Source organism: Oncorhynchus kisutch, linkage group LG30 (genome assembly GCF_002021735.2).
Source record: "Oncorhynchus kisutch isolate 150728-3 linkage group LG30, Okis_V2, whole genome shotgun sequence".
In the NCBI taxonomy this organism is placed as follows: domain Eukaryota; kingdom Metazoa; phylum Chordata; class Actinopteri; order Salmoniformes; family Salmonidae; genus Oncorhynchus; species Oncorhynchus kisutch.
Window position 1 is genome coordinate 5,323,795 of NC_034203.2, and position 13,299 is coordinate 5,337,093.

A 13,299-nucleotide genomic window follows, 5' to 3' on the forward strand; every position below is an offset into this window, starting at 1 on the left:
TTGTGAATAACTCACCACAGGTTAATGAGAAGGTGCGCTTGAAAGGATGAAAATAACTCTGCAATGTTGGGTTGCATTGGAGAGAGTCTCGGTCTTAAATCATTTTCCACACAGTCTGGGCCTGTATTTGGCCCTCACTAGCGTGAGAACTAAGAATCCACTCTCACATAGGTATGTGGTTGCAAAGGGCATCAGTGTCTTAACAGTGCGATTTGCCGAGGCAGGATACTCTGAGCGCAGCCCGATCCAGAAATCTGGTAGTGGCTTCTGATTAAATACAATTTTCACAGAACCTCTTGTCGCAATTTCGATGAGGCTCTCTTGTTCAAATATTGGCAAGTGGACATTAGGCAGGGCATGAAAGAGGTAACAAATCCAGTTGTTTGTGTCATCCGTTTCGGGAAAATACCTGTGTAATTTTGCACCCAGCTCACTCAGGTGCTTCACTATATCACATGACATTGTCCGTAAGCTTGAGTTAATTTACACACAAAAAATCATACAATGATGGAAAGACCTTGTTAATGCAGACAGAGAAGAGCTCCAACTTCTTAATCATAGCACATTGAATATAGCTGCGGAGATTCCCTGTAGTCCTAGATTCAGATCATTCCGGCGAGAAAAAACATCACCCAGATACGCCAGTCATGTGAGAAATGAATTCTGAAAATTATGTTCTGTAAATAAAACTTTAAGCTCATCTCTCAATTTAAAAAAACATGTCAATACTTTGCCCCTTGATATCCAGCGCACATCTATATGTTGTAAAAGCGTGGTCCCTGCCCATATCATTGCATAATGCAGAAAATACATGAGAGATCAGGGGCCTTGCTTTACAGTGAAAATGGTTAACTTGGTTTGTGTTCAAAACGTCTTTCAAGCTGTCCCTTGGCAGCAAGAGCCTCTCGGTGGATGCTGCAGTGTACCCAAGTGGCGTCGGGAGCAAATGCTTGCATGCGCATTACCACTCCACTATGTCTCCCTGTCATGGCTTTTGCTCCATCAGTACAGATACCAACATGAGCAGCAGCTACATTCGGACCGGTAGTAGAATTCCTGCGAAAGAGTAACGGTTAATGTGATTGGATGTTAATTAGTTGTTATTTCGCTGAACACTAGATGGTTTTTCTTTTTGGCAGTGAAATGAGGCTACTCAGGCGACAAAAAACTCACTCAAATGTATAGCTCCATTGGAAAATATAAATGGACTTTGAAAAGGTGTAGAGATTTTTTTGGGGTTAAATGTGAATCACATTATTTGGCGTACCCCTGGCGGCATTGCGTGTACCCCAGTTTGGGTATACCTGGTCTGGGTTAATATGGGAAAGTAAAACATTTCTCATTTAATTGGAAGAACCTGAAAAGGTATGTTCAACAATTTAATTTATTAAATTGAATGAGACCATGATATCCAATCAATTGAGATTGTCTGGGTTATCATAAGTGTAACCAGTAGTTTTAAATGTTATGAATGTACCCCATTCACCACCTGGTTCACATATCCCTAAGACCGAAGCCACATGGGATTCCCGCGAGGGTGGGACTTCCAAGCTTAGCAAAAACACATTTTACTGATTAATCAATGTTATTGATAAATCAAACCTTAAACTTTAATTAACCTGAAAGTGTTGCTGTATCAAGGGTAATGTGGAAAAGTTTAAATTGTCTCATTTGTAGAAACCAATCATTTTGGATATAATTTTAAATATCCATTTGAAAAAGGTAAGTCTGACAATTTTACCTCTTAGTTAACTGAAATGAGATAACGATATCCAATCCGTTGAGATTGGCTGGATATCATAAGTAACCACTTGATATAAACACACTGTACGCGTAAAGAAACTACTTGTCACAACAATCAATGATATAAAATGAATAATAATCAATTAAAATACATTCTAAAAGCTTTAACAAGAGCAAGGTATTGTGTTTCATTTGAAAACAGCATAACAGTTTGTAAAAGCAGAATATTTCAGGTCATCCCACCCCCTAATCTTTGAACCCCTAACAGCTAATTCCATGGGTGAAAAAGCAGAAAAAGAGAAATTAATCACTAACCTTTGATCTTCATCAGATGACACTCATAGGACTTCATGTTACACAATACATGTATGTTTTGTTCGATAAAGTTCATATTTATATCAAAAAATCTCAGTATACATTGGCTGAGTACAGCGCTCAGAGAGTACAGCGCCATGTTGTGTAGTCAACAGAAGTCAGAAATAGCATTATAAATATTAACTTACCTTTGATGATCTTCATCAGAATGCACTCCCAGGAATCCCAGTTCCACAATATGTTTTTTTTTTCCGATAATGTCCATCATTTATGTCCAAATACCTCCTTTTGTTAGCGCATTCAGTTCAGTAATCCAAATTCATGACGCGCGATCACTAGGAGCAGACAAAGTCAAAAAGTTCCGTTACAGTCTGTAGAAACATGTCAAACGATGTATAGAATCAATCTTTAGGATGTTTTTAACATAAATCTTCAATAATGTTCCAACTGAAGAATTCCTTTGTCTGTAGAATTGCAATGGAACGCAAGCTAACTATCATGTGAACGCGCGCGTGGCCAGCTCATGCCTCTCTGGCAGACCTCTGACTCATTCCCCTCTCATTTGCCCCCACTTCACAGTAGAAGGATCAAACAAAGTTCTAAAGACTGTTGACATCTAGTGGAAGCCTTAGGAAATGCAATATGACCCCATAGACACTGTCTATTTGATAGGCCAAGAGTTGAAAAACTACAAACATCAGATTTCCCACTTCCTGGTTGAATTTATCAGGTTTTTGCCTGCCATATGAGTCCTGTTATACTCAGACATCATTCAAACAGTTTTAGACTTTAGTTTTAACTTCAGAGTGTTTTCTATCCAAATCTACTAATAATATGCAATATATTAGCAACTGGGCCTGAGTAGCAGACAGTTCACTCTGGGCACCTTATTCATCCAAGCTACTCAATATTGCCCCCAGCCATAACAAGTTAAACAAGGGAATGATTTTACTAATAACGCCTTCCATTCAAACCCTTTACGGCGCTATTTTTGCGATGTTTTAACCGGAATGCGCAGAAAACAACGAAATACACCGTGGTCTCCTCACGCTGCTGAAAACGTGGGTGACAGAGAATTATCGATTGGTCAGGGTAATATGACCTCAAATTTCAATCGGCTGGCCCTATGTCCTCGCTCTTGACATTAATAATGACCGAGTCTACCCGCTTCTGAACACGAGAGACAGAAATAGCACTTTGTCCCAAGATTTCTATAATTAGCACTATAAATGTAATCTTAACCCTACACCGACTATGTCAGAGAAACAAGACAGAGGGAACCTCCTTGTATTGTTCAAATGGCAACACACGTCAACAAATCCTGTCTACCACTCCCAAATTGTATAATATAATATGGGTGCGTAATGCAATCTGCTTTCCAATTTTATATAGGCTGAATCAAAATATGGGAGCATCATTATGTTGTGTCGTTGACTATCTTATCAAATCAATTCTCTAAGTAATTTAATTCCACGATTTAAAACTAATCATGGAACTTGAATTAACTTGGAAGTCGGGGCACCACGGGAATGTTTATAGTTTTTCAAATCCCGACTATAACGCTTCAGATATTTTCATATCCTATCGAGTACAGTCTTGTATTATTATTATTACCTCTTCAGTCTCATTACTGAATGTTGCAAACCCTTGAATATCTGCACAAACCCTAGCCTAAGTCATGAATCAGCGATATACAAATTGGCTCAATGATTAAGTTAATTAGTAAATAAATAAATCACTGAATTGCATGAACACACACAATTAGTTCATACATGGGTTACTACATTAATACAAAAAAAAGTCCAGAGTCGATGAAACCGATATGACGTCTAGGTAAACAAAGGAAAGGGGGTGGGGACCGCTCAAGAGTGGGAAACTCATAGCTGATAACTACACTCATAGAAATTCAAATACGAAAACAAATTTACGTATTTACGAGTGTAGCAATTTACGTATTTACGAGTGTATGTCTTGCTGCCTCTCTGTGGTCGCCGGTCCATCTGCTGGAGAGAGTCGACAAGAAAAGTTTTTTTCCAAATGTTGGTATTCTTCTTCCTAGGTTAGGTACATTTTCAGCTGCAGACTGAAAAGGCCTTGTCTAAGATTGGCTCCTTCTGTAGCAATGTTTTATAGTTTAACCATTTCTAGCCTTATAGCTGTATGATCTCCTCGGCCTATGGAGTTCTAGTTCTTAACCATTCACATGTAGCTACCTCTCCGTGCTTTTCTGGTCTTGTAGTTTTAAACCATTTGTCAGCCGTGTAGCCTCACCTGCACGCTGTCTGGTCTAATGGCCTATAGAATTGGAGCCATTCCAACGTGGGGACTCCATCCCGGCGTTCTCTAACGTAATGTACATTTTGTAGGAAGTGGGTTTTATAGTCTGGAAGAAGGGGGCATTCCATGATGCCGACCAAGTCTATGGCCACTGACTTGGTTAAAACCTTTATAAAAATAACAATTCTCATTTAGAAGGAATACATCACATCTTTTCACAAATAGTTTCATATTTACTCATTCATTTTATCCAACATCTAGATGTAAATCTGATAATTGAAAAGTGTACACAGAGATACAGTAATGAGGTCACCAAATGAAACAACTTTGACAGGATTGTTCTTAAAATACCCACGGACAATTCCCACATTCTCAAAAATAGAAATATTGTTTAATTATTCAAATGTTTAATTGTCCAAGTGTCTCTCTGTGTTCCACAGTTTTACATTCCAATCTCAAACACCACAGAGCATAGAGGCAGCATATTTTACGACCGCCATAAAACAGCCGACTTCCCGCTCTCCCCCTCTTCGAGAGAGAACACGCTGTAACCTGATCCTTCAGATCGTCACAGGAGAGTTATGACAACACCCAATGAGAGATAAACATGTTTTTTTTTTCTTAGACCATTGTGGCAAACAAATTGATATTTGAATGTGATTCGATTGCTAAATATAATTTTGACAATATTTGCCCTGCACTAACACACCATATTCTATTGATAAGATACTCAACAGGACCCTGATGAGCTGAGTGTGTTGAGCATGGCTGGGAAAATAGCCTTGCACCCCAGTAGCTCTCCAGATGGAGAGTTGGCTATATTTGTTTTATACAGTAACAGTACAGTTTAACTGAGGCATTTTCTCGTTGCGGTATAGACTATGAAGTATTCTGATACTAAGTGTGCAGGCTGGTATTGGTATCAAAGGTCACATTTCTGGTATCATGTCACTAGTGTGATGTTGAAAATGTCAACCTCTTTTCTTTCCCTTCATTTGCCTGCAGGCGAAGAAGTATGCCATGGAGCAAAGCATTAAAAGTGTGCTGGTCAAACAGACCCTGGCTCATCAACAACAGCAGCTCACCAACTTACAGGTAAGGAGAACCTTGGCACCACTGCACCGGCCTCATTTGTGGGGTGTCAGAACCCCTGCAGTCTTCACATTTTGTTGGAACATTTAACATATTTAAATGTTCTACACAACGTACTACCCACTTCATGGAAAACAAATACAGCCATACAAAGTTTATTTACTGTTGAAAAAACAAACAACCTAGATGTCCGCACCTCTGCGGAATTCAAATTCAAAATCAAAAGTTTAATTATCCTTCTTATAACAATTCCATATGTTGGCAATGAGGCCCTTTATCTACTTCCATGAAGTCAGATGAACTTGTGGATACCAATTGTATGTATGTGTGTCCAGTGTGGAAGAAGTGTGCGGTAGTACTAACGAGCGTTAGCGCAATGACTGGGATTCTATGGGTATCTAATAGCCAGCTAGGAGATAAAATGGAATTGTAGACATTAAACGAAAAAATATATTTTTTATTTTTTTTTATTTTACCTTTATTTAACCAGGTAGGCAAGTTGAGAACAAGTTCTCATTTACAATTGCGACCTGGCCAAGATAAAGCAAAGCAGTTCGACAGATAAAACGACACAGTATGTTGGAAGGCTGCTTGCAGTATGAATTTCTCATGTTTCTGTTTTTAAATAGTGTTCAAGATGGAGTAAAAACAAACATACAGTCAATAATGCAGTATAAACAAGTCTATATACAATGTGAGCAAATGAGGTGAGAAGGGAGGTAAAGGCAAAAAAGGCCATGATGGCAAAGTAAATACAATATAGCAAGTAAAATACTGGAATGGTAGTTTTGCAATGGAAGAATGTGCAAAGTAGAAATAAAAAATAATGGGGTGCAAAGGAGCAAAATAAATAAATTAAAATTAAATACAGTTGGGAAAGAGGTAGTTGTTTGGGCTAAATTATAGGTGGGCTATGTACAGATGCAGTAATCTGTGAGCTGCTCTGACAGTTGGTGCTTAAAGCTAGTGAGGGAGATAAGTGTTTCCAGTTTCAGAGATTTTTGTAGTTCGTTCCAGTCATTGGCAGCAGAGAACTGGAAGGAGAGGCGGCCAAAGAAAGAATTGGTTTTGGGGGTGACTAGAGAGATATACCTGCTGGAGCGTGTGCTACAGGTGGGAGATGCTATGGTGACCAGCGAGCTGAGATAAGGGGGGACTTTACCTAGCAGGGTCTTGTAGATGACATGGAGCCAGTGGGTTTGGCGACGAGTATGAAGCGAGGGCCAGCCAACGAGAGCGTACAGGTCGCAATGGTGGGTAGTATATGGTGCTTTGGTGATAAAACGGATTGCACTGTGATAGACTGCATCCAATTTGTTGAGTAGGGTATTGGAGGCTATTTTGTAAATGACATCGCCAAAGTCGAGGATTGGTAGGATGGTCAGTTTTACAAGGGTATGTTTGGCAGCATGAGTGAAGGATGCTTTGTTGCGAAATAGGAAGCCAATTCTAGATTTAACTTTGGATTGGAGATGTTTGATATGGGTCTGGAAGGAGAGTTTACAGTCTAACCAGACACCTAAGTATTTGTAGTTGTCCACGTATTCTAAGTCAGAGCCGTCCAGAGTAGTGATGTTGGACAGGCGGGTAGGTGCAGATCGGTTGAAGAGCATGCATTTATACCGAATATTTGCAAGGTTATAGCAAACATAATGTTCTCATGATTTGGTCATTCAATTTATGGAACATTGCAACTCTGTAGATGCTAGTCAGCCTGAAAAGTAAACATGGGCTCATGGTAGATGCTGTATTACTGGCCTAAGGTAAGGTAAATATCACTAAACTAGTAACGGTACATTTCCCAAAGAAAGTGTCTGTTCTTGCTTCAGCTCTCTAGAAGTGTATTAACCTGTTAAACTCTGATACCCTCTGGTGGCATTTTCAAAACTACACAATATTGAATACTACCCTCAAAGTACATTTCGGTTTCAAAACTATATGAACTATACCGAACAAAAATATGTGTTGGTCCCATTTTTCATGAGCGGAAATAAAAGATCCCAGAAATGTTCCATACGCACAAAAGTATTCTCTCAAATGTTGTGCACAAAGTGGTTTACATCCCTGTTAGTGAGCATTTCTCCATTGCCAAGATAATCCATCCACCTGAAAGGCATATCAAGAAGCTGCTAAAACAGCATGATCATTACACAGGTGCTCCACTCTAAAATGTGCAGTTTTGTCACACAACAGAATGCCACACAGTTTTGAGGGTACGTGCAATTGGCATGCTAACTGCAGGAATGTCCAACCGAGCTGTTGACAGGGAATTGAATGTTAATTTCTCTACCATGAGCCACCTCCAATGTCATTTTAGAGCATTTGGCAGTACATTCAACCTGCCTCACATCCGCAGACAATGTGTAATCCACTCCAGCCCAGGACCTCCACATCTGGCTTCTTCACCTGCGGGATCGTCTGAGAAAATTCATTAAAAATCCTACAATGTGATTTTCTGGATTTTTTTTTCTCGTTTTTTCTCTGGTGAAAATTACAGGCCTCATCTTTTTAAGTTGGAGAACTTACACAATTGGTGGCTGGCTGCTTCACATGTGTAGTTACAGGAATAAAAGTCCACCTAGCAACAACATCTACATGTCAGTCAAAATGTGACGTGTGTGTGTGTTAGATTGTATACCATATTTTCACTTACAGCATTTTCTCTGGCTTGATGACATTATTAGATCTCTTCACCACCACCACACTCAATACTCTGGTCACTGTCATCTGGTCTTTGGTACGTGTGGCCGCTGGTATGTCTGGCCAGTGATACATCGGGTCTCTGTTACATCTGGCCGCTGGTACATCAGGTACACCTAGTCTCTGGTACATCTGGTCTCTGTCATCTTACAAAGGTCTGGTATGGAAACAAAAAAACACGTGATTTGCATAATGTAAGCAATGCAGACTGTGAAGTTTCAAAATATCATCCATTCTCGCGCAAAATATCATCCATTCTCACAGACTCCAATCCCATGGAGACAAGAATCCAAGAAGCAACAGAGGTTTTTGTTTGCCACTACCTTGACAGTTTTGATGCAATGCAACTTCATGGTGCCAGGCACTTGCTTCAGACCACAGTGACTTCTGTTTCTTTCAATGTCCTCACTGGAAATAAAGAACCTGGTACGGAGGTAAGGGGTACAGATATCTGGGGATACTTATTTTGTCAAAATTAGATACTTACTTTCTGACTAAATTAGAAACTTATATCTGAAAATGTAGCTAGACCCTTAACCGTCCGTATACATGGATTAACACTTCGCAGCAGACTGGAAATATTTAACTCTGTTTTGTTTGTGGCTACATCTTGTTTTTGGCCAGCGTTGTGTCAAGGAATTCTCTCCTATTCACACTGACCGTGTGCAGAGTGAAGCGCATCACTTTTCCTACTGATATTTCGATAGCAGCTGCTAAATTCAGGGAATCAATGTTGTTGAGAAAAGTAGCAACTTTTGTAGTTCTCAATGGCTAACGTGATATCTTTCAGAAAGTCAGGGTACAAAGGACTGTCAACACATACTGAACAGTTCATGTTACATGGCAGACCAATCCAAACTCATCCCCTGGCATGACCAGCCCACCCATTATCTCAGCCAATCATGGCTAGTGGGAAGGTTCCTGACTTATTCTGTGGCTAAGCCAACTATGCTCGTAATTTAAAAATTGTATTCATATATATGGATGGAGTACACTTGTGTTATTAAGGTATATGAAAGTTCACATGTTCCAGAAGGAATTTCTGCCATAAAACACACTTTGATAAGAAATAAATGTTTACGTTCGATGGCTGCTCCTGGGAAGTAGTGACGTGCGACATACATCTACTTTCCTGAAATGAGTATTGATGCCCACCCACTGGGGAGCAAGAGAAGTTAACATTAAATTCTCTGGCAATAGCTCTGGTGGACATTCCTGCAGTCAGCATGCCAATTGCACGCTCCCTCAAAACCGGAGACATCTGTGGTATTGTGTTGTGTGACAAAACTGCACATTTTAGGGTGGCCTTTTATTGTCCCCACCACAAGGTATACCTGTGTAATGATCATGCTATTTAATCAGCTTCTTGATATGCCACAGCTCTCAGGTGGATGGATTTTCTTGGCAAAGGAGAAATGTAAACAAATTTGTGCCATTTTTTAAAATAATATTTTTGTGCGTATTGAGCATTTCTGGGATCTTTTATTTCAGCTCATGAAACATGGGACCAACACTGTACATGTTGCGTTTATTTTTGTTCAGTATAGTATAAAACATGACTCAATTACTTTCAATGCTGCTTTTTAGAATAATTTTTGATTGATGGGCCTTTATCCTTAAATGTATACTTTTTATCTTAGATGGCATCGCTGACAATGGGCTTTGGCGATCCCCTCTCACCTTTACAATCGGTAAGCTGTTATATAATTTATTATGTTAAAAACTCCATGTTATTTTATCATAACATGTATGTCTTGTTGTTAAACCAAGTGTCAAAATAGAGAATCTTTGCATGATTTTCTCTGTATTTTTTTTATTCAATTACACAATCAATGGAGTGAAGTCCATGCAATATGGAATGTCAATAACTGAAGGAAGCAATTCCACCGATCTCCAATTCTTGTGTGTCTTTGGTCAGTGTTTGTGTTTGTAATATACAGTGGAACAGCAAGTCAGTGCTATATTCAAGCAGTTTCCTCCTATTGTAGGTAGCGGCTCAGAGACAGCGAGCATTAGCCATCATGTGCCGAGTGTACGTGGGCTCCATTTACTACGAGCTGGGAGAGGACACGGTCCGGCAGGCCTTTGCCCCGTTCGGCCCCATCAAGAGCATCGACATGTCCTGGGACTCTGTTACAATGAAACACAAGGTGAGATTTCACAACTGAACATTAGAACATCCCAGACTTGTTTTCCTCAGCTGAACTCAGCTGTTGAATGAGGGATTCCTTTACTGTATGTTCTTTGTATCTACCCACAATGTTGTAAGGATATTTATTATTATTGCATTTGTGTATAATTTAAACTATAGCCCGACCAATATCATTGTCTTCCGTCAGGTGGTGCCACTCCTGTGCAACGCTCGTCCCTCAACCGACCTGTCTTGTAGGTCGTGGAATAAAAATTGTTATATTTTAAGCATCCGCCACAGAAAATGAAAACATAGTTCCTAATTTCTGGAATTACTGAGGTCTCGCATGAATCTCTGACACAGGCAGAATTAGCTTAATTATTATACACACATTTTGACAGTGATTCAAAGATTTGCAATTGTTAGAAAATGTATTCAAAGCGGCTCTACCTCCTGCAAAAATGATCTGAAAGCATATCGTTCGCCACTGACTTGATCAGCTGATTGAACTTGTTGCTAGCTAGCTTGCTGAAATACTAGGTAAGCAAGCTTGTCTCTAAATGTTTAAACCTGTTGAAAGCTACTTTTGCAGCTTGTTGATGTATAGTGCTGTGAAAAAGTATTTGCCCCCCTTCTAATTTTCTCTACTTTTGCATATTTACTGAATGCTATAAGATCTTCAACCAAAACATAATATTAAATAAAGGGAACCTGAGTGAACAAATTAACACAACAGTTACATATTTATTACTTATTTAATTTATTTAATAAACAAAGGTATGCAACACCCAATGCCCCTGTGTTGAAAAAGTAATTGCCCCCTTACACTCAATAACTGGTTGTGCCATCTTTAGCTGCAATGACTCCAACCACACGCTTCATGTACGGTAGTTGTTTAACAGTCTCACGTATCTGTGAGTTTTTGGCCCACTCATCCATGCAGAACTGCTTTAACTCAGCGACATTTGTGTTTTCAAGCATGAACTGCTCATTTCATGTCCTGCCACAACATCTTAATTGGGATTAGGTCTGGACTTTGAGAAAACATCAAATTTGTTGCTTTATCCATTTTCATGTAGACTTTTTTTAGATGGCCTCCATTATTTTTTGTGAAAACCAAACACTGCATTCCACATTAAGAACCTCCTACCAACGGTCAAGCATGGTGGTGGTAGTGTGATGCATTGCTGCCTCAGGACCTGGGCGACTTGCCTTAATAGAAGGAACCATGAATTCTGCTCTTTATCAGAGAATTCTACAGGAGAATGTCAGGCCATCTGTCTGAGGTTGCAGTCATTGCAGTTAAAGGTGGCACCACCAGTTATTGAGTGTAAGGGGGCAATAACTTTTTCACACAGGGGAATTGGGTGTTGCATACTTTGTTAATTAAATAAATCAAATTAGTATACTTTAAATATGTATATATATTTTTGTAAACTCAGGTTCCCTTTATCTAATATTAGGTTTTGGTTGAGTATCTGATAACATTCAGTATTAAAAATAGAGAAAATCAAAAAGGGGGCAAATACTTTTTCACTGCACTTTATTTGTAGACTGCTGCACCAAACCGGTAGCCTGGCTGATGCACAGACCACGTGACACAGCGAGAGGAGTTGTGCCCCGATGGTCTGGACACCCTTTCCTTCCTTGTTTTGATTGGATTTTGTAATCGTTGTAATTGAAGGGTTTGCCGTTTGGGCGCTGTGTGTGACTGCATGTGCAGGGCCCTATAAAATCTTTGTTTTCCCGGTTTTAGTTTTCCTGGTTTGGGATTTCTTAAACTTTTTTATTTTGTGACTCAAATTTACAACTGGATGAGTCCATAACAATGCATAAATCTCAAAAAGTAATAATTTGTAATTCCCCTTTAATTGTGCATTTAACAAGAGGAATGTTTGGCTAACGATGTTTCTGTACTGCACATGTGATGGCATAGATTGCAAAAAAATGCCCACCCGATTGATACAAATAATCATGATATCATTCTGCCCGGTAGGCCTACTTTGCAGTTAACATTTAATTCAGAAGGTTTTGTTGAAGGCCTTCCTCTCTACCCACAAGATGTTTGTCATTATCATTGCTAACTGGCTACACAAAGTGAGAGACAAAAGTGAGCACTACACAGACAGGGGAATTAACATGCCATTGCTTCTTCAGAACATTGTTGGAAATGTTAATCCTTGATACATTTTTGTTCATGTCTTGAGAGAAAATCATGCAAATCAATACTTTTTCGACTAAGTTTAATACAATTTATTGATCTTCTACTAACGTCAACACATTTTAAAATATTGTTTAATTCCATTTGAACATCTGGACCGTGATTCTGTCCACGTTCTCCGCATGGTGGATTTAATAGGGCCCTACATGTGGGTTTTTGAGTGAGAACGACACAGAGGAGAACTAACCAGTAAAAGCACTTCATTATCGACTCATCGTGCTGACTAGCATCAAAATAGCCTCCCAGACTCTGAAGTCAGGAGGACCAGGCTACCAAAAAGGAATTGTTTTCAGAAATTGGCTCGTAACGTTGGATCAGACTGAGCAGTGTAGCCAATCGCTACTTTGTAATGTTGGGTTGAATGCAAGAGCGGCAGCAGCAGCATCTGATGACACTTGTGGCAGAACAAAATGAAAATTCTTTATATTGGAAGTACAAGAGTAGAACTATGTATATTCTTTAAAATGACTAAACAACAGTATTTTTTACATGATGCATAACCACAGATCTATAACTACACCTCATGCTACAACTACACATGAATGTCTGGTTTTTTTTTGTTTGGTTGTAAAACTGATTCACCAGAAGCTCAGATTAGAAAATACAGTAGAATAAGGGAGTGGATGTTGACTGATATTATTAGCTGATATATAGGTAACAGGCCAATATCCATATATTGGTTCGGCTCTAATTTGACCATATTAATGGGCAATTCCACCACTTTTCAACCTCATTCATCATCTTCAGCACCAAACTAGAGTCTTGTGTGAAAACAGTTCACAGTTCATCATAACAGAATAGAAATTAGGCTGTAAGTGTT

At 39.3% G+C, this 13,299-nt stretch overlaps 1 protein-coding gene across 1 annotated transcript in view; it reads left to right on the forward strand.

Annotated features, from left to right (window-relative positions):
* Window positions 1-13,299, forward strand: part of puf60a (poly-U binding splicing factor a) — an 86,249-nt gene that overhangs the window by 19,844 nt on the left and 53,106 nt on the right. Inside the window, exons 3-5 of the mRNA XM_020466649.2 lie at window positions 5,341-5,430; window positions 9,768-9,818; window positions 10,116-10,277. Of these exons, the coding sequence (XP_020322238.1) occupies window positions 5,341-5,430; window positions 9,768-9,818; window positions 10,116-10,277 (303 nt within the window). The remainder of the gene's footprint in view (window positions 1-5,340; window positions 5,431-9,767; window positions 9,819-10,115; window positions 10,278-13,299) is intronic.